The sequence below is a fragment of the Corvus moneduloides genome, chromosome 4 (genome assembly GCF_009650955.1).
Source record: "Corvus moneduloides isolate bCorMon1 chromosome 4, bCorMon1.pri, whole genome shotgun sequence".
Lineage (NCBI taxonomy): Eukaryota > Metazoa > Chordata > Aves > Passeriformes > Corvidae > Corvus > Corvus moneduloides.
The window spans coordinates 64,363,789-64,386,380 of NC_045479.1; the positions used below are offsets into that span (position 1 = coordinate 64,363,789).

The 22,592-nt window shown below is 39.0% G+C and overlaps 1 protein-coding gene and 1 long non-coding RNA gene across 5 annotated transcripts in view; one reads left to right on the forward strand and one right to left on the reverse strand.

Annotated features, from left to right (window-relative positions):
* SEMA3C (semaphorin 3C) overlaps positions 1 to 22,338 on the reverse strand; it is a 117,993-nt gene extending 95,655 nt beyond the window's left edge. The window contains exons 1-3 of one of the 4 annotated variants that reach the window (XM_032106442.1): positions 22,231 to 22,323; positions 21,963 to 22,056; positions 18,757 to 18,897 (exon numbers count right to left, since the gene is read on the reverse strand). In XM_032106442.1, coding sequence (XP_031962333.1) covers positions 18,757 to 18,859 — 103 coding nt within the window. In that variant the 5' untranslated portion in view covers positions 18,860 to 18,897; positions 21,963 to 22,056; positions 22,231 to 22,323. Of the gene's footprint in view, positions 1 to 15,050; positions 15,186 to 18,756; positions 18,898 to 21,962 lie in introns of those variants that run through there. The other 3 variants (XM_032106441.1, XM_032106443.1, XM_032106444.1) reach the window with 3 other exon arrangements.
* On the forward strand, positions 4,633 to 16,483 carry LOC116442865. Its single transcript, XR_004239669.1, has 3 exons — positions 4,633 to 4,750; positions 12,620 to 12,625; positions 16,471 to 16,483. It is a non-coding gene; the product is annotated as an uncharacterized LOC116442865 (long non-coding RNA).
* Positions 22,339 to 22,592: the final 254 nt, after the last annotated feature.

A 22,592-nucleotide genomic window follows, 5' to 3' on the forward strand; every position in this document is an offset into this window, starting at 1 on the left:
CAGTGTACGACATTTAGCAGGTAGATTGTCTGCTGAAGATCATCCAGTACAAACTAATAAAAAGTTTTCAGCTAATGATGTCAGAGACCTTTGTATGGGATTGTGCCATTAGCCATTATACAGTTTGCTACTGAGTGAGAACTTAAATTCTCAAATCACAGCCCATCAGTTACCATAGGTATCTGCCACTCACCTGCAATAATCCATCCTTTATCCTAGAACAACAAGGCCTGGGAATGTGCAAATATGAGGATGCTTGGGTGAGAATGTTTCTACAGAAAGCTAATGAAGTCTATTCAGACATAAAATGCATTCATTCTTGTTGATTTTAAGCTGAGCCTTACATATGTCTTGCACATACCTAAGAATACTTTGGACACGTATTCAAGTTCCTGTTCTTATTTCTTGCTCTAAGGGAAATACTTTATAGGCTTTTTTTTTTTTTTTTTAAATTTAATGAGAGATATGTGTGCTTTCACTGAGTCCTTAAATGCATTAAGAAAGCCATGGTATGTGTCTACTAGGCTCATACAATATGTAAACCAGACTATGAAAAGGGATGGTATTCCTACCCAGTGGTTAAAGGCACAAAAGAGCCATGGGAACCTAGCTCTGGCCTTTATTTTTGGCTTAGTAAAACAAACCCTAATTCTTTATTTGTCAAATTACTATCTGTTACAGTTTGAACTTTCCTCAAGCCTTGCTCTCCTAATGAAGTTTAATCTGCCTCTGGCTTGAAGCAAAAGAGTATTGTGTGTTCGTGTGTAGGCAGTGTGAATGTGGTCTTGCAGAAAAGGAAGTCTTCTGAATGTTGGGGGCTAAAATCAATGGAAAGTGGAAACCAGCCTATTGCCCTTGTTTTTCCAGCTGTCAAATTTTACTCTTATAAGGCAGACAGTATTTCTTTACAACCTCATTAGTTTTTCCTAAGCAAACTGACAATACCATTCACTGTTCTGTGACTGGAATCTCCATAATTTATGCTATTCTTCTTCTGTGAGAAATACTCTGAACACTTGTGTGCAGAAAAACGAATCTTTCAGCAATGTGTTCAGGGGCCCAGACATTTCTTCTATTTTATTTAACATTATAAGTTGGACAGGGAACTAGATATAGAAGGGAGAAAATGTGAATCAAATTGGAGGAGACAGCAAGCGTGAAAAATTGTAAGGGTGATGCGTATTTTAGCCTGGCAAAATAGTATGTAGCTCATTAAGGAACTTGGAAATAAATATCAATAGATTTTATAGAAAGAGAGGACATTATGGAGATTGGTTTTCTGAAATCCTTCTATAATTATACCATTTTAAAAGCAGACAAACTGGGTATGGGGAGGGTCCTTTGTTACAGGAGGCAGTCTATGATTTCCCATGCAATCTATATGCTAGACTTGGGTGTGCAGGCATCAGATCATCAGCTTTCTGACCCATGTGTTTGTCATGTGTGAAAACTTCTCAGATGTGGTGAACTGGTTACGATTCAGCAGGTCCAGCTATGAGCAGGAGTCAACATCAGAGTAGTTATAGTAACTTTGCACCTATTGCAAGCTATGGATATTGACTGTATAATCCATCTCAACCTGGCAGGGCTGGCATTTGGGTTTTGCTTTTTCCCTTCCTCTAAAGGTTTGACATGCTGGGAGAAATGGTCCTATGCCCAGGCTGTTTCCAATGAATCTTATTATTATTATTATTATGGAAAAATCAGCTACATATGAGACATATTTAATTGACTGCAGGAGAGACAGTAATGAATTATTGTTTCTCATCCACCCCTATGTTTTTCTCACTCACTAACATAAGCCTTAGCACTGCTCTGCTTAAAATGAGAGTATTCTGCTTTTGATTTCACCTCTTCTTCTCAACTGTAGTGTAGCATTCTCTCAATTAGGTAAATTAAATATTCTCAAATGTGAAAATATTACCAGCCTGTACAAGACAGAACAACTACAGAGAAGGTTTGTTTCATCAACCTTTGTCTGAACTTGTAAATTACTGATTTCTTTTTGTGGTAGTTGCTTGACCTGCCTCATTTCAGTTGCTGCCAGTTGTCATAAGATGGCAAAGTACACAAAAATCTTGAATTCTGCTTCCACCAGAAAAACCTCAAAAAAAAAAGCTTGGGTGCAGTCATGTTGGATAGCAGCTAAAGAGGAAAGCAGGAAAAAACAGAACTGAAAACCAACTCAGCCTCTATAAATAATACAAAGTGGCAATTAGTGGTATGGGAAGTGAAGAAGGGACAGTAGGAAACGTGTGTCCTTTTCATCATTGCCAAGAGGAGTAGCAAGGCCTGTCCCAAGACATGTAAATGCCACCTTGTTAATGCTAAACCATATCCATGTCCCTGAAACCTCTGAACTGGATAAACCCTTCATGCTGCATATTAAAAAAAAATGTAAAAACATAGAAACTGATTTTAATCTGTTCTGTTCTCATTCTAACATTCATTAGAAAATTGAATACTTTCTTAAAGTGAAAGAAATCACTGAACACTGTCATGTATCACTGTGTTCATAACTGCACACCCTCTTTTACAGTGGAGAGTGATTAAATGTAGATTTCTAATCAAAATACTACAACCACTAGAAAATATGATCATGATCCAAAGTTCGGTAACATCACAGGACTTCATAAGAGATTTTTTTGTCCCCACAAAGAGGAATGTCTTTTTAACTGTTTCCTTTTGTTTTGCCAAAACCAAATGGAAACATGTAAGACAGAAAAGACTGCTGCAATACAAACTATATGCTGGGCATAAACTCTGTGGACCATTTTGAAATTAAAATGTATCTGACATGAATATGGATTTTTTTTCTTTAAGTTTTGCGCCATAAGGTTTTGTAACACACAGTTCTGTAACAAAATCTTACTTTAATTTGTGTGCAACATCCATAAAATTGAAGCTGGAATGAAAGATTAAAGAAACATCCTCCCCGTATCCTTTTTCTCCCTAAGAGCTTCCTTCGGTTTTGACATTTTGGCTTGCTTCTGTCTGAGGGCCCATTCTGCCTAGACTGCCAAGGCTATGCTGGAGGAGCAGTTCCCAGTTGTTTCAACCTTGATTTAACAGTAAAGAAAACCCAACACGAACCAAACACAACCCCCACCCCCCACACCCCTCCCCCCAAAAAAACCCCAAAAAACCATCGTAATAAAAAAGCTTGCAAGACTTGTTCCTGTATTTTGGATCACCAAAACACGTCACTACATAGCCAAAACTACACCAGGAGAGTATGCCGTCTTGCCTGTTCTTAAATACTAGGATACCATTCCTCTAGGGTGGGATATGCACATGGGAGCAAAAAGTCTTAATCCTGTTAACACCATTTACATTGATTATGGTCTACAAGAGCAGCGCTAAACCTGTTATTCCCTTTACCTTTCTTTCAGCCTCTTTTTTCACTTAGAGAAGGAGACAAGGCAGAGGAGGTGTGGCAGCTGGGCAAACAGAGGCAGCATATTTTGCTATGAACTGTGACCCCCAAATCCTAAGCAGTATTTGTGGAAAAGAACAATCTTGTTGGTACTTTCTATCAACAAAGAAATCATCAACAGATTTTTTTTCTAACTTAATTTAGAAAGAAAATACTTTTATTTGCTTTTTAAAAAAAAATCCTCAGCCAGTCTAGTGTTTTCTATCATTGGCATTTATTATAGTAGATAACAGCTGCTGAGAGCCTTCGATCACAGAGCTTTTGAAGGCTGATGGAAGCATCAAGTTAATATTTTCAATAGCTCTGGGACCTGAACCTATATCCTCAGGATTAAAGCAGAAAAAATGAAAATGAATATCCCTTTACAGACAAAACCCACCTATCCTTTGCCATGCAGAGAATGAGTTTGTCTGCAGAGAATCTAAAGAAGTGAATTGACATCTACTCTATTTTATTCTTCATATACAAGAGATTTTGGTATTACCAAATGACAAAATGTTCTGGCTTCCCCCAGCGACAAGAATTAATGCCCAAAATGCAAATTAATAGGAAACTAGTAAACAGGCTTTTCCTTTTAAACTGCATATAGGAAGTGAGTCTTGGGAAGGAATCAAAGTGTATCCTCAGAAAATTATAAATTCCTCTAAAAAAGGCTGGCAGGTGATTTCCTCATTATATCATCAAACTCAGCTTCAAGAAACATTCAACAACTGCCATGGGCACTCAATACACACACATTTGTTCACATTCTCTGGAAAAAAAAAAACAAAACCTCAATAGCTGACTTTAAGCATACCGAGGCCAAAAAAATCCTCCTTTTTCTTCCCCAAATGAACACCAAAGCAACTTAATAGTCAGTAAGTACATACACAGAGAGATATATGGTTCTGATTCTGATCTTACATATTTAAAGTGGCTGAATTATGAATTATTGTCATGGACACAGAGTCAGACTCTGTTCGTTTTATATGCAGAAATGAACCTGGAGAGGGGTGAAGAGATTGTGAGCAAATACTGAAGTGAGCAACTCACCCATTATAAAGGAAGGATCACCTTCCAAGACTAAAAATAAGCCAAAGAAAAGATAATTTTCATGGCTTCCATGGAGGGATGAGAGAATTGAGTTTCTTCAGTTTTAAAAAGCAAATAAAAAGAGGAAATCTTAGAATCAACCATAGAATGTTTTGGGTTGGAAGGGACCTTGAAGATCATCTAATTTCAACTCCCCTGCCATAGGCAGGGACACCTTACACTAAACCAGGTTGTTCAAAGCCTCATCCAGTCTGGCCTGGAACATTTTCAGGAAGGGGAAATGTTCTTCTTACTTGTGTGCAAAATGACCTGCTGAAATGCTACTGAACATTGATATTAAAGGGTGGGATTTCCACCACTGTAGTTATTAAAGTCTTAAGTGGACTTGTCTCAAAGCAACCTGATCTAATCAGACCTGCTTTGAGCATGATGTTGGCTGGAGGTCCCTTCCAAGCCACAAGATTCCATTATTCCATGGTAGACAGGAACAATTGAAGGACTTTGATAAATAATGCCAGTCAGAGACCAGTGCAGCTTTGCAAAGAGGCTAAATAAATCTTCTCTAAGTCTGTACACCCTAAAAATCCATACAATTCTAATGAATTTGACAAATATTCAAGATATTACATGACTGAATTACATGACATGATATTCAAGATATTATATGACATGATAAATTGCATGACTGAAAAAGCTTAATACAGAAGTATGTATCACATTACTAGGTTTTTCTATGCTGGTTGTGCACGTGTGCGTGCACACACCACTAAAGAGCAGAGCTTGAGTGTGCAAACTCAGCCACTCAGAGGAAAGAAAATACAATAGCTTGGACAAATTTTGGATGCTATGCATTCAAAACAGGATGTGGCCAGGTAATTTAGAAATTTTTTCTCTGCACCTGCTATTTTACTATATTTTTGCAAATATTTTTTTTTATACATCTGCAATACATCAGATAACATAAAACTTGCCCGGATGTAGACACATAAACCTCCCCAAACACAGCATGTACTGTAGAAGTCTGCTTTATCTGTTCTTTGAGAATAAACTAGAACCAGGACAAGTTCAAGTATCTGTTCTGAGACCAAGTGTATACTGAGAAATTTGGTCAGAAATGTTACTTATATAATTTAACCCTTATTCTGACTTGGTAATAAAGCAGTTCAATAGAATAAAAAAAAATATATATAAAATCTATTTAAACCTGCAAATTTAGCTACATACTGCACACTCCATCATAACATGTACTGATTTAGTCACTGTATTATGAATGAGCTCCATTTAAAAAGGCAATCTCTTTTTCTTAAATGAGAGAACAAAGGAGATTATGTACAGAAAATACACATAGAATCATCTGACATTGCTCTCATATAGTTCCATTTAATGCTGCATATCAAGGATTTTTGCCATTCCTTAGAAGAGGAATTGCTGTATTTTACCATTCAACTAAACACAGACCCATGATTTTCCCTTCCACACCAGGGAAATCTATTCTATTTCTTACTGTAAGAAAACAATTTACACAACATGCAAGGCTTCAATCTTGGAAACACACACTTCAGGCACAATAATTTGCAGCAGGGATCGAAATAAAAATTTCTGATATCAAGTGTTTATAGCTTTCATTGTGGAGAAAGGCACTCAGGATGCCAGGTCATTTGGGTCAAATTTCTGACCTTTTCAAGAGAAGCTAACTTTCTTCTCCAGAACTACTTTAATAGATAAGCTGTGGTGGAAACTGCCAAAATAGATACCAACGTCTTAAGACTCACACCTGCTGATCTCTGATAAAATCACAGAACCACAAAACGTGCAGGTTGGAAAAGACATCTGAAGGTTGTGTTAGCCAAAATCCTGCTCAAAACAGGGCTACCTACTGAGGTGAGGTGGGTTTGCACAGGACCCCATCTAACTGAGCTTCAGATACCTAGAGCAGTGGAGAGTCTGTTGTCTCCTTGTATAACCTGTTCCAATGTCTCAATATGCTTATAGAAAAAAACCAAACTGAAACAAAAAAACCAAACCAAACAAACAAAAAAACCAAACCAAAACAAAAAGTTCTACCATCTAAACAGATGTCACTGTGTACTGCTGAGAAGAGTCTGACTCTCCCCATCAGACAGCCACGAGAAGAAACTCTGCCCACCATGTGCTCCAGCACCCACAGCAGCCCTGTGGCCCCTCACTGGGCTTCCTCTATTTTGCCAGAACCTCTTATGCTGGGAGGGCACAAAACTGAACAATCTCTTTCCCTGATCTTTCATCTCCACAAATAAAAACAAGTAAATTGACATCACTGCAGAAAACTTCAACACATAAGTGATGCAGTAAGCCAGAACTATGCTCCATTCCTATGTGAAAAAAATAGTATTTTGCCTCCTAAATGAGCCTAAAGATAACACATGTGTACTTTCTTCAACACAAGGTCTGATATCAGATTTGAAGTCAGCTTCAAAGGAACTGGAGATTACCTCTGGAGAACACATTGAGGCTGAATGTCCTCATATTATGTGAGCTGGGGTGCAGCATTTTGTGCCTGTGGGTAATCTCTACAAGCCCCTTTCACCTCCTGGTGCCTTCTATGTCACCCCCTCACTCTCCACTGATAAATATTTGCTTTCTTTAAAGGGCCTTTTAGAGAAAAATTGTCCCACAATCTGCTAGTTCTAACACATTTCCACATAGGACTCATACCTATCAGCTAAGAATTAGACCTATTTTGAGCAAAACTCATTTTAAGCTGCTCAGCAAACAGGTTGGGGCTATCACAGACAGGGTGCTGGAAAAATAAACAAAGGGAATAGTAAACAGTGAGTGGCCACCTTGTTTATTCAGAGTGCTGTGGTTTATTGATGTTGCACACAATCTCAAGTTTAGTTGATCTTAGAGGTTACATGTTTTGTCTCACATCCAACCCAATCTGAAAGGGATCTCCAGCTGGCTAAGAAAGCTTTCAATAGCCATAAGCAAGCCATAAACCCCTTCCCATGTCATTGTCCCTTCGTGTAAAAGAGAATAACCTTGAAGCAAAGGTCTGTCACAGCCACCACACAGAATGAAAAGAATAAACTCAGCTGCTTGCCTCTTGGAAAAATCCAGGCAGAATTGCTTCACCTCTTTAAGAACAGGATAAGAGAGGAAGTGAGCATACAAGGAGAAGGGCAGGCTGCCTCATAATCAGCATTCAGTGTTTGACCACAATATCAATATACCCAGTACCAAAATACCAGTACCCACAAAAATGCACTGGATATAAGCACAAATACAATAGTAATAATATTAATAATAATAATAGTAAAAGTAATGGAGAGGGATCTCATCACTGAACTGCAGTGCTGCATGTAACTGGAATGTTTTTATGAAGGAAAGTTCTTTGGCAATGACACTCTGAGAATCTGGAATAAAATATATCTTTTTATTTTTTTAATAGCTAATGGAAAGTAAGTCATCATTTGAGATTCCTGTATCTGGAAAAAAAAAAAAAATCTAACTCAAGAAAGATTGTCTAATTGGGTTTTTTTAATTAATTATATGAGATTGTTTCCCCCACCCAACACATCTCTGTAAATTACCACAGTAGGTATGAAACCTGCCCCAGTATTGATTCAGCTGGCACAGCCTTCCTCTATAAAAGCCTCCTCAGAGCCCCTGCATCAGGGTGGTCGTTCTGCTCTCTCCAGCTGCTGGGGAGATGCTGAATTCCTGTGCTTGCCCCTCTTCCCCAGAGCCTGCTCTAACTAGTCCAGGGGCATATACACACAAAAATGCAGCAAGACTCATGTTCACTTCATGAACCCACTGCTCACCATCTGGATGCTGGGGAGGATGAATTCATCAGCTAAGAAAGCATGTACTGTGCAAGCAGATTCTCCCATGTCTCAAAGGAATGAATGGGACCAGATTAAAAAAAGTCTGTGGTTGGTTGGACCTGGCTGGTGGGCAAAACTATGCTGGCCAAGTTTGTAAGTTTTCTCCTGGCTTCACTTTCTGAGCACTGCTAGTGCAGATTGTGGTATACCTGACTGCATCTGGAAGCTTCAAATTATTTTTGCAATTTTATGTAGTTTAGCCTTTCAGCTGTTCATGTGAACTTAAGAACACATTTATCTGAGATCCGGAAATAGTAGAGAGGGAGCATGAAAAACATTCAATGGAATAAAAATTACTGACAAATTATTCTTTACCTACTTTACTTTTCAAAATTTTGTTTGAAAAAGTCTTACATTTGCAAGTATCCATAAGTAAAAAAATATTCCTACTGAAGAAATGAATGGCAAACACCCTTCTCATTTTAAAGGGACCTACCAAAGCTAGAAAGATGGTAAGTTATTAAATAAGAGGCAATGGCTTTAAAGACGTATTCATTTTCATATTTAATAACTCTGTATGCACTGTTTTCATTCCCTAATGCAAACCACAATAAAACACCTCATGAGGGCTCTAAACTCTTTTGTCTTTGCTGTAGGTTTGTCTGCTTTAGAAAAAAGAAAAATTACAGTGCATTATTTTCAACAGTGGCAGGAAGTGGGTTTTTAGTCGAATCAGCTTAAAAAATTCCAGCTGTATTCACGTTGAAGCCATCAAAAAATCTAAGCCTGAGATCACTTCTCCATGCCAACTAAATCCTTTTCAGACCTCAAGAAGTAAATTTTTGAAAAAATGCCAAACCTCTCCTTGAAAATAACATCTTAATTGGTTGATATTAAAAACACCCAGAAAGTTCCATTCTGAAAATACAAGTGCTCACATTTTTGTGTTCTAATTTGATATTTGCCTTGTAAGAGCACTCAATGTACTCACACAGAGACTGTCTCAGAAAACTGCAATGAGAGGCATGCAGGCTGGTTACTCCAGACAAGGAGGAGTTTCTAAGGACTGTAGAAACTACATGTCAGGATGTGCATCCTGTGCCGCTGTAGTGCACCAGAAAGGCCAAAGAGGTGTGTGACAGTGTGTGATTCAAGGAAAACAGTGTGTTTCATTCCCTGGGTGGCCATGGCTCAGTGGATATCTCAGAGGATAAGGAAAATCCAGCCTTCTGAGAGCAGTAGTTGCTTTCAAGGAGTTTCCGTATCAGTGTTAGGTTCAAACCTAGTTAGATGCTTGGGATCAACAGACAAAAAATGTAGGCTTTATATTGATGTATCAATGACACTGTTCTAAATACATATGCCTTTTTCCATTAAAAATAAATTATTTCAGGACTATTAATACATCTACTGTTGTTATCTTTCCCTCTTTTTTTTCCTGTTGCACTGTCAGCTGTGGTGTGCGTATCTACTGTGGTACTTCTGCTGTTCAAAACTTTGTGTCATGAGAGGGAAAGAAAATGAGGCTCATCATTACCAGCCAATTGAGCTAAATGAGGAATCAGACATTTGCCTTGCATATTTCTCTCATCTCTGTAAGTCTAACTCTGCAGCTCCTTTAAGCTGGGAGACTGAGAGATCCAGCCTGATTTACACAGGTGTTAAAAGAAGACACATATTTGCCCAATTTAATTGATTCTGAGCTGACATAAAATTGATTTATTCTGCATAACTCAAAGCTTTTAAAATTTGTTTTTTCATTAAGAATGGTAAAGAGGAATGCTATTAAGCAACAAAAAAAAAAATTCTAAGAAACAACAATAAATGGTAAGGAGAACAGGTGACTGAGAAAGTCTATTACTCTCAGGAAAGGATTTACCAGACCTTGTGTTTTTCAGCTGCATTTCAAAGCAATATCAGAACTGTGAAATTGCAAAGGAAATTCAAAAAGGAGACAATAGTTGAGATTATATTTGAAAGTGAATTTTGATCCATCACACATTTAACGTGTAATTCTAAAATAATATTTTTTTTATTTCGGAAAGCCAGTCTGACCTTCTTAATGGCTGAAAGCAGTGCCTATAATGAAAAAAAATTGGATTGAGGTTAATTTTGAGTTGTTTTTTTTTTTTTAAATAGAAGCAGTTGCGAATACACATTTTTTTTCCATTAAGAAACTTGGCAGTCCCAGCTGATTGTGATGTCTCCTCATCCACATTCTAGAAGATAATTTTGGTGAGGCAATCATTTATTCCAGAGCTGTGAGAAAGATTAAGCAGAACAGTTCAAAAGTCTGGGTGCTCATTCTATTCTATCACTAAAAGTTTCATTTCACAAAATCATATTAGCATTTGAAATTTTACTGGAAATAAAACATTCTCATAAAAATAGGATGTATTTTGTATGAAGGGTTTACTTACAGCCCCTAAATGAAAAAATTAAAAAACCCCAACCAAAACCAAAACCGTTATTCCTTCCTCAGTATTATCGATGTCATTAAAAATGACATATAGCACTTGGGAGATGGTGGCCAAATTACAAATTAAGCCCTCGGCCCTGAAAGATGCTCACAGACCGGTCTCTAAGCTCATGGTGATTTGAGGGCATTCACACACCAGATCTGAAATTCACTTTCTCCCCCTAACTCACAGAGTTCCCAGTATGTCCTGCATTTCTTGGGACTCCCTGATAGCACTCACTGCAGTTGTGCACTGGTGAAAGGCTTTCCAGAGATTTTTTTCTATCAAGGTGATTTGATGGAGAGTTCCAGAATTTTTTTTTTCTTTTTCTTTCCTGAGAATGATGAAACACCATGGGCTAGTTTCTTGTAGATAAAATGTAAGATAGCAGCAAGACATGTCTTCAAAATGCTGCCTTGGAATATAAGCATTCTAAAATTATAAGTTAAAACCATGTGTACCATGTTTCTGAAAAAAATCTTTGTAAAATCTGGGGTATTAGTTGTGGTAATCAAGGAGCATTTGTAGCACTCACTTTTGCATAACTGATTTGCTGGGTTAGAGTAGTAGCCGGGAATATCCCAAATATTGCTGTACAAAGGAGCAGGAAATAAAACCTCCACCAACCCTACCCACAAAAGAATCAAGAAACTTCTCCAGGAGGAAAAATTAGCCTTATGTACATAAAGATAAGATGAAGAGCTAAATTCTCTAAAGGCTATGATGGTCCCAGCTCCAGAGTGGTTTCATGGGAGAGGGAGAGCTATCACTCCTCATCTTCTTTCCATTGTTATATCTGAGTCTTAGATCCAGTAAATCACTACCAGGATTTCTGCTACCTGGAAGAAGCCATGCCAGTGGCAGATGAAGTAATGATGTAAATGCAATTGTACCAAGTCTGCATTGAATAAGGATGGAGATACAAAGGGAAGGAAGGAATGGTGTAAACCCTTCTGTTAATCACAATAATTCTCTTCATTCCTGGAAACTCACACTTATCTTAATTTGTACACTTCCCAGTAAGAGACATCCAGCATCACCCTCATTCACACAGGTAATGGAGCATGCTTCCACCCTTAGTTGTATCCCTAGACCCCAACTCTGTAATCAATTGAACAGGCAAAAACATGCAGCCTTCTTTTAACCTGGTGTCTGCTGAGCCGTTGCTGTCTGAGTGTAAGATGAGACGAGATGAGCTGAGGAGCTGCACTGTGAATCAGTAAACTGTGTCCCTAAGACAAAGACTTTCCCTGAGAAAGAGTGCCTAGTCCTTTTATTAAAGAGTGTTACTGACAGCACTGAAAAGTCAGCACCGAAAAGAACAAAATACACATCTTGAGAAAACAGCCAGTTCAAATAACAGGATAAGTTCTTGGTCTATGTATTTATTCATGGCAGGATCTCAGTCAATGCACTTCAATAAAATGAGTAATTATTGTGAGTCACGTCACTAATTACATCTGATACACAAAGAGGCTTGTGCAGCACTATGTTTCAAAGTGCACTGTGAGCTCATCCAGTATGGAAATGGTTCACAGAGGAGTTCTTGTTACTGGTACCCAAACAATCCTGAAAAAAATGGGGTATTAAAAATGTCTGTGCCATTTCTCTCTCATCACATTTTTTAAAACATAAAAAGAAGATGTGTTGTAGAATAACGGCAATATAACTGCCTACGTAGGGATTTCAGCATTTGCCTTGGACAGGCAACACAAGGAGGAATTGTAATGACAGAGCTGTGGAATCGGCCAAGATAAGCTGCTTTCTTCTATGACAAGTAGAGAGAGCCAAGATATGAAGAATCTGTCAAAATGTTCTAAGATAAAGTTTGATTTTTCCATACCAAAACAAAAAAATACAAATGAAACCATGGGCTGGTTCAGACACAGGTCAAATTGACTGAGTTCAGGAACATAAAGAGATTAAAGGAAGTAAGTCATCACTTAGATAACAGATCTACTTATTATTGTGCAAGAAAAAAACAAGTCTTCACAAATTTTGTCAAATTCGGATGAGTTCTTCATCCAAGAGTAGGATCAAATTTGTAGGCTGATAATTTGTTGCCTGGTAACTAACTGCCTTTGTTAATTGTCAGGCACCTTTGCTGCCTGATAATTAATCTACCTTGAAGACATACTTATTTGTGCTTTCCCATGAGGGTACCACTTACAGTAATTTTAGAGCACAAACACAGAACTGGACCAAACACCACCTGTGACTTCATCTTTATTGCAGGACCATTTTCATAACTGAAGTCAAATTACATGGCACAATTTATCTAAATACAGAAACAACAAATTATCCTCTCCTGTACACTCATGTCAACAATAATGAGAGTGAAGCCAACTCAGTGACACTGCCTCTGAACAAGAGTGTGAAAATAAGCAGACTCAATGTCATTTGGCATGTGGGACCTTTACCCATGGCTCTCTAGAAAGAATACACAGGTTTTTACATAATGCTTCCTTTAATATGTTTGATTTTTTTTTTTTTTACATTTACCTCATAGCCTATTCAAGCAATTCAATTTCAATACAAGATTTATTGCATTAAGCCTCTGTTTATTTAACAGAGAAATAAAGAAACACAAACAAAAAAGCAAGGAAAAAAATACAGAGAAGATATAAGTCTAAAAATGACCCACAAAGATTATAATTTGTAAATTAGGCATTTGTCTTTAGGAACAACCAAAGCTATCAATTCAAGGCCCCATCTGGAATATTGTGCACAGTTCTGGTGTGCCCAACATAAGGAGGACTTGAAACCATTTGAGCCAGTCCAGAGGAGGCCATGAAGTTGATAAGGGGACTGGAGAACCTCCTGTACAAAGACAGGCTGAGAAAGTTGGGAGAGCTGTTCAGCCTGGAGAAGAGATGGTTGTGTGGAGAACTCACAGCACCTCCCAGTAACTGAAGGGGCTACAGAGAAGCCAGAGGGGCTCTTTGTCTGAAACTGTAGTGACGGGACAAGGAGTAACGGGCACAAATTGAAAGAGAGGGTAATTTAGGTTAGATATCAGGAATAGTTTTTTTTACTGTGAGGGTGGTTAGACACTGACACAAGTTGTCAGGGAGATTGTGGATACTCCACAGTGTGGGGTATCTTGGCAGTGTTCAAGGAAGGTGGAATAGAACTTGAGCAACCTGGTCTAGAGGGAGGTGTCCCTGCCCATGTCAGAGGGGGTTGGGATCAGATGATCTTTAAGATACATTCCAACCTCTTAACATTCTATGATTCTATAACAAACTGTAAAAAACCATCTTCATTACTAAAGAAAAAAATGAATTTATTTTTAGTTAGATGTATTCAGAATTAAGTTTTTAGATCTCCAGTGAGAGACAATTAAGTTGGAAAAATTTTCACATCATTGATGTTCAACACTTTATAAATTAACATTACTTAAGACCCATGAAGTGTGAGAGCCACAAATCAGTTAATTTTGAGAAAATACTACTCACAATTTGCTGAAAATCAAGCAACTATATGAACATTCAAGATGAGTTCTGCATGTAAACAAAATTAAACCATGGATCTCTTGTCTCTCTCTCTCTTTTTTTTTATTTCTACTTTATTTTGTAAGTAGCTTTCATTCCACGGACACCAAAAAAGATCCAATCAACTATATGAGCGTAAACCTTTGCCTACCAGATTGTCATCAGCACAAAGTCCCCCAAATAATAAATGAACTTTTTATTAACTGTGGTAACATTAACATTACAATGAGGGATTGTTTAAAAACAAGTTGTACTGCTGTTGCTCAAGAGCTCAAGGAAAATGGTTCTCAGTTCCTTTATTTTTCCTTCAGGGTAACCACAGGGGTTGCATTAAATCTTTTAAAATATGTTGACAGTTGAATAAGTGCTGCTGTTGCTCTGGTGACATTTTATGCACTTTAATTGTCATTAATGAATCTGACTGATACTTTCTTAAAAGTCCTTTACGTGTTCTAGTAATTTTATAACAAAGAGAAGAACAAAACTGTCTGCAAATTAGCCTTGATCCACTTCTCGTATGGAATTTTCACTGCAGACAATAGGAGAATCTGCATGGGAAATATCTGCTAGACCAGACATTTGAGGTAAGAATACATTAAATGTTCCCAGTAAATTGTGAAATTATCACTTGGTTGTGTATCTCCATATAAATCTAAATCCTATAGAAAGTTCGTTTTGAGTGTATTTTAAAAAATAAGTACTGTATCTGCTTCAATCCATTCAGAATTTGATGTTAAAATGCTATGGCTCAGCATTTTAGGGCTGCAATAAAACCAAAACAGTAAATGTGCGTTGAAATGAAACAAAGTCTGACACTAACCTGGAGTCTAGTACCTCCTTCCTTATTCTGGTAATACTCCCACTGATTTCAGAAAGGCTTTTTTCCCCGTAAAGACTGAAGGATACAGCTCCCAATTATCTGTTCAGGAACATGCAGCAATGAGGAGGAATGCATAGAGCTTGAGAAACCACAGGCACCACACTTGATAGTTCATAAACAGATAAGGTAAGTCTTTTGCTATGGAGAGAAAATAAACTATGGCACTTTAAATTATGATAGGTGATTTGATTTAAGAAGATTAAAAAGGATCTATTCCAGGGACAAGGAGCCAGAAGAGGCAGCAGGAGGGGGAATAGTGTATTAATAGTGTAGGGAGACATGTAGAGTCCTTTGCTTCCCCCATGCCAGGTTCCCCCACTCCTGCATGCTCAGTGGGAACACAGCAGATGATTCCCAACACTGCTGCACCTGCTGCACCACAGGCTTCACATCTTTGCAATTTCAGAATCAGAAAAAGCTGGGGCCATCTTTCTTCAGCTGCAGTGGCTCTTCAAGTGCAGATATTGTACAAATATCAGTGGTTTGAGCTACCACTGCTGAACAGGAAAATCAGGTCATGCCAAATTGCTCCAGGCACACCGAGAGCCCCTTTGCCTGACTCTCCACAGGCCCAGTGCCCAGTATAAATAACCATGTTCACCTGAGCAAAGCTGCAGTTCAGCTCCAGCCTGACCTCTCCTTTCAGCTGAGTAAATGGCTATACAAGGTGCAAAGCAATAGGAATCAGGCCTCAGGGTTCTGTACAGCACTGCAATTTTCAAGACACTCAGGGTGCAGACAGCAGTAAGTTCCACACTCACGTCATATGCACAGTTAACAACCTCAGCTAAGTCATGAACTACATTTTAATTAGACAAGGGGCCAGGCTTTTGATTTCAAAAATAGAAGTTAGGGTTGCAGTCCTTCATCCATTGAAGTTAATTGCAAAATCCCTATTATCAGGCTCTTGAGGTATTACCCAGGCGCACTTTTTAATTACATTTGATTCTTAATGAAGTAGATGGCAAAGAGAAAAGCAGCCCATGATTCAAATGATTCCCATTTTTATCTGTCCTGATGAAAAACAGAATAGGTCAAGATACTTGCTGGATTTTCCCATGAGAAATGCTGCAATGTGAATAAGCTCAATTGACTTGATCCTGAAGAAACAGGTTAGCTTTGAAAAGCATCACTGGTTTTCTCCTCCTGTATGCATTCTACCCCCAAAACTTATGCAATGTAATTGTAGACACCAAGCCAAATCCAATTCAGAACTTGAAAAATATCATGTAAGTATCCTAGGCTTGAATGACTTGTCTTTATTGTCTAATGTCATTTAAAACATAAGGAGTCCTAATTATGGTTTTATTTTCAAACTATGCACTTTAAAAGAGTGACAATTCTCCATAAAAACTGACAGCTTCTCTGGGCAAGGAGACTGCCAATAATTCAGTAATTCTACATGATTTAAAAACAATAAGCTATGAAGAAAGAGCGTGTTATCACACTTAGCTAGAGAACAATACAAAGTTTCACCTTTTCCTATTACATCTCTACTCATGTAAGTAAACAAGGATTTATAGGACAAAAGTGCATACTACAGGTGGGGCCATTATCTTGTGTAGATACAACCTGCAAACTCTTTTCACATAATGAAAGTTGTTTCTTACCATCTGGAAATCAGCTTTAAAAATAAAGCTTCTGTTTATATATTATACAAAAAGCTTCATTTTTTATTTCAGACATACAGCTCATATTATAAAACACATAATTCATTTCTTACTTTTATGATTTCAAAAGGCCCAATAAAAAGTTAGGACCTAAAAATGTAGGTTCCTTTAATGTAGGTCTTTTTTAAAGGTTGACTGCTAAGTATTAGGGAAAGTAAAAAGTTTTAAGAAAAATCAGATGGTATTGCAAGGCTCTCTAACCAAGGCAGCCAAGAAGGGTTACAGCAGGAACTAGTAAGGCAAGGCTGTGTCCCCAGGGCTGGCACAGGGGGCAGAGCTCTTGAGGCCCAAGAACCTCACCAGAGAAGGGGTGACTGCAGCATAAAGCTGTCATAGCCTCTTCTAAAGGAAGGAGGGACAACCTCCTTACAGGGAAGGACAGAGAAACTAAGGTTTCAATTCAGTATTTTTTCAAAATTCATAGGTTTGAGGTCTTTTGCCCTGCTGCTTCACTGTTCCAGCCTTGCAGGATACCTGTGATAAAACAAAATCTCTTGAGTTTCTGTTGAAACCGTTTACCTCTTATTACAATTCTTCCCCACTCACAAATTTGAATACTGCAAAACCAGAACACTTCCTAGTTTATGGTCATACCAGAGATCAGGGGAAGCCTAGATTACTTTGAAGGCCACCAAGGAGATGATGTGGAAATCCAAATCAGCCTGTTATGCATAACTGTGGGAAACCTGAAGTGTAGCACAGAACCACAGCCAAACTTGCTTCTGTGTTGAGTTGTGCCAAAACAGTACCATCTACACCAAAGTCAGTGCAGACTTTAGGGAAGGAAAAGAAATTGCTACCTCTACTTCTTCATTCGAATTCAAGTTCCCTCTTGGAATTCAATTCTTACTATTGCTTTTACTGGAACCATGCTATTTTAAACCTATTAAGTACTGCCTTCATCAATTTAGGGCTCCATATTCTATAATATGCAGCACTTTGTAATTGTTCAAACTCTGGCTGGTATTTGTGGAAGGTCTAACTTGCCAGGTTTCCTTCTGTATGTCTCTCAGTTTCATATTTACATAGTAATGGTCATTGTGGCAAGTAGAAGTTTGAGATACTTACTAGCTCCGATTATTTTTAAAGAGTTCAGAGCACACAGAATATGCCCAAGGCAGTGGCAGGGCATCCCTGCACTAACGAACCACAGAAGCCATCCTAATGCAAACAGGATTGGTGCAGGGAACAGCAAACCCTCCTGCCTCAAAGACAATCACAGAAAAGGCAGAAGTCTGGAAAAAGTCAGTGCCCCTGTAATTAGTGACAGAAAGCTTCAGCTCAGATTTAACAGACATTGTAAGCTGAAGTGGTGGCTAAAATCAGCATTTAAGGCTAGAAGAATAAGTTACTTTACTATTAAAAGTAATACTGGGGTAATTGCAGCACTAAGGTACTGCCCAGCACTTCAGAAATAAAAGAAACTTTCTTTTGAAAATGATAATTTTCATTGCTGGTTTACAGTATGGAAGCATCAGTGATTGCTGCATGCTATGTACATCCTACACAGAGCACCAAGTACACATGGCATGATATTTTTTCAAAGCATTCTGTGCCTGGCTAACTATTTTGGTAAACCTTCAGGCAGCCTCATTTTCAGAATATGAAGTGTTTCAGCTGGACACCAAATGAAAGCAACTCAAGTCATTAATACCCTCCACCACATGTCATGTGTTATATTTTTTTCCACAGAAAATTAAGGATAAGAAATAAAACCTTTAGTTGTTAGCAAGCCATAATAACTCAAAATAAAGAGAAAGGCCTATTAATTATATATTAATTATGCATCTATGGCTATAGGTAGATTCTGGTAAAAGAATCAAATTTAGACTGAGAGGTGCCTCAGCAACACAAACCAAAAATAATAATTGTGGACACAGATCAAAAAAACAGCTTCTACTCAGTTATTGAATTTAAGGGAAAAAGAAAATGTTCAATCATAACATTTGTTTAAGAATGTTTATCTTCTTTCTTACCATTGAATGTTAGGAACACCCTTGCTTGAGGCTGGGAAGATCCTTTTACACTGCTAAAGTAAATAAATATCCCAATCAACACGTTCATTGCGAGAAATGCCATCTCTTCAGATTTGCAACTTAATATCCAAGAAACGAAACCTAAAAGAGAGAGATACCATGTTACTCTTCTTACACAACCTTGAGGAGCAAAAAACATAGCGTGGAAAGAATCATGTTAGAAGCCTCTTCCAGCTGAATCCATAATTACTGATGTGAAGGAGGTACAGCACTTCTGTTTATTCTCTGTGCATCTGAAAGTGGTTTTCCTCAGCAGTCTTCTGTGCTGACACAAGAGGAACTCTCTGCCTGCTAGTAGGACCCAACAGAGCCCAAGTTTTGGCTAGGACAGACTACAGCATTAGACTCAGTTTATTTAAAATTAAGACAATTCCACCTGCTGGAAATATAATTATACTAAATGTCAAGGCAGAGCAAAGCAAGGACATGAGATAAAGTTTCATGGATGAAAATCTGGCTGATATTTTTAGACACCTCTCCCTCATGTTTGGGGTGGGGGGGTTGGGGTTACTGGTTGTTTGGGTTTTTTTTCTTTTCTTTTAACATTTGAAATCAAAGGTGCTTGGAAATGAGCTTTAAGCTTTAGTAAACTGAGCTCTCTAATCACCCTTTAAGTTTTTCTTTTAAGAAATTCTGGCTACGTATGTCATTAATTTCAAAACCATGAAACCAAAAGTGTTTCAACACACTTGAAACTGTTAGTCAACGTTTGCTTTTTGGGCAAGCTCCTTTCAGGATACTCACCTGCTCTCATTGACTTCTACAGAGCTCTAAGAATCCCAGAGTTAGATAGTGCACTACACTTGATACCTCTGCTACTCCTCCTGCACATCTGCTGAACCTATGTTCACTTTACAGGAGTTAGCTGCTGAGAAGCCTGAGCATTTCAGAGAATCAGAAAATACTCCAAAACTCTGTATCTTTTCGTAGCTCAGGAAGGACTTGAGATCACTGAAGTCAGTGGCACTTCCCTAATAATTTTAATGGACTTTGGACCAGATCCAGAAAACCCAGCCAACATCAGAAGCTGAATACTGCATATCTGTATCACATCTGCTCCAAAACTGCACCTCTCCAGAAATTGTGAAGTGCAAATTTCATTTCACCTATTCTAACAACTTTGTCAGCTCAGTTGCAAAAGTGAGAATAAATAACAACATCATTTTAGACCCATTCTACTTCACTGCTTACCTATACATATTTTCCTTTTTGATGTAAACAGCCCTTCTACTAGACACCACTTACTAGTTAATCAATCAGGCGATAAATTTGATTCTATCACAACCGGAAGCACTTTGAAAGACACAACCCCTACAGCTAGACAATATCATTAAAGGCTATACATTTGTTTGATGAAGAGATTTGTTACCTGTGCAGTTAGCTTACAGTTCTTAGCCTCAGCTCTGGTCCAGCACTACAGTCCCTCCAGTGGAAGCCAATATTTCTACAGGCTTGTTCATCCGGTCCCTCTGAGGTTCACACCTGTCCTCAAAGAAGTGGCTGTAACCACCCCAGCACGGCAGGAATGAGCTGTCAGGCAGGGATGACTTTAGGTCAGCCCTAGTCTGGGCTGGATCCACACCACTGACTTAGCGGTAAAAGCCCCGTATCTCATTACCACCTCTGTCATTCCCTATCCACTCACTGTAAATTGCTTGGAAAGGCTTCTCTCTGCACAGGGACTTCACATCAAGGTGGGGGTGGGAAGGAGAGCGTGCAAGAAAGATCAGATCTCTGCAGCCCACACTCTAAACTCCCCTTCATTATTTGGTCTGAGTACTGAGAAATGCACGAAGATCAAGTAATTCTACAACTCTGCTAATTGACAAAAACAACCTTGTCAGAAATTTGCCAGCTACAGATCGGGTCTGTAGGAGAAACATATCCATTCTGGCCCAGTTCCAAATTATCTCTAAGGGTCCTTTAACTAATAAAATGATAGTTGCAGAGTTTTTGCCAAGAATAATTTTTAAATAGGCTGCACAAACTCTAGTACTAATGTTGCTTTGTGGGCTTTAAATTTAAAACCTTGTGACTTGCCCATGGGATATCCTTTAACTTTCTCCTCTTCTAAGAGAGAAATGGCATTAAATCCCGATAAAATTTCTTTGTCAGGCCAAAACAAATAGCCAATCATACAGAACATGTGATTTAACAGACGCAATGGGATTAGTATTTTACAGTAGTAGCACTATGCTTTCTTTGCAATAAAGATAAAAAGTCGAAGAGGAACAAGTGTGCGGCTTTCCTTCTTCCTTTAAATAATACTGTAGGAAACAATAATAGAAAAAAACCTCTTTCAGCTCTCTTTCCCTCCCACTCTCATACCTCCTGCCAATTCTAGTGTAATCAGTCAGAGGAGTGAAATATTACAACATTTCATTGCTCAAATTGCAGATCTTCACTGTTAACACAGAAGTGACAGGCAAATATAAGACTGAAGTGCTGAGCAGCATGGTTCCTACCCAGCTGTTAGACACATAAATAATAAATGCATACAGTGCCAAAAAGGTACCTCAGGGTGTCTGACATGTGAGTTACCTAATGGAAATAGGTTTAATTTCAGAGATTTACAGAGCTGGTAACTGACAGATCATTGCAGGTTTGACTCCTGCTTTGGGCTTATATCCCAGTCCTGAATTTATCTCAGTAAGTCATGATACTATATTCAGCATGTCCAGTGCACATGATCTCTGCTGCCAACACACAGACCTAAAGCCTTGCAAGTACTTTTAAAGAATCTTACGGGACAGATAAAAAGCAGTGTCTAATTGCATTTCTGTTCTTACACTCTCGTCTAACTGCAAACAGACAAACCGCTACTAAAGTGAAGTAGTGAAGTTTCCCTGCCACGGAGGTCGCTGGCAGCATGTTGCATGGCTTTGGGAAAGTACAGTATCGCTTTGCTAGGAAGTGCTGTGCAGGTGTCATCTGCTACAGGCTGGGTCCTACCCTTAAATCCTGTAGGGAAAATCATTCGGCAGAAGAAAGAAAAGAAATTAAGGAGAAAAAAATCCCTGCCAAACACGGACTATGCCAATGTGGAAAACATCGGTTTAACTATCTGTGGACAGCAGCAAAATTCAACCATCAGAGCCATTTCACGTCTATTACAGCAAAGAAAGAGAACTTTAAGTTATTCTTACCCGGCTATTGGAGGCACCAGTAATACCGATTTCTATCTGGATTCTATCAGTTTATAGGCTCGACTCCTGCTACCAGAACACTTTAATTCCAAACCTGGCTCATGGCAGAGGGAAAAATAAATTAAAAAAAAAAAAAAAAAAAAAAAAAAAGAAAAGTCTCTCTTCGCGGTGGTTGCAAAGATACTCCAGGCTCCTCTGTACAATAATCCTGGCAGTGGACTCCTGAGGCTCAGGGAGCGCTTCTCGAACCCTGCCCGCAATTACGCACCTAGAAGTGAATGGAGCGGCCGCGCGGTGCCGGCTTCCAGTTACAGGCGCTGCCCTGCCCTCCGCTCTAGCGAGGCTCGGCTCGGCGGCCGCCGGTGCATCATTAGCTGAGCAAATAGGGGCTGGAGCTCATAAATAATGGCGAGGCCACACCCCGCCCTGCGCGCCGGCGGCTGCCGCCCGGCCCGTCCGCCCGCCCCAGGCAGCGCCGCGGGGCTGCGGGCTGGAGCGGGCGCGTAAGGCAGCCCCAGGCTCCTGAGGGGCACGGCCCCCGCTCCCGGCCCCGAGGGGCTCCGCCGCGGCAGCCCCCGCCCCATCGCGCACTGTGCGCGCCCGCGGCGGCGGCGAAACTCGCCCGCAAAG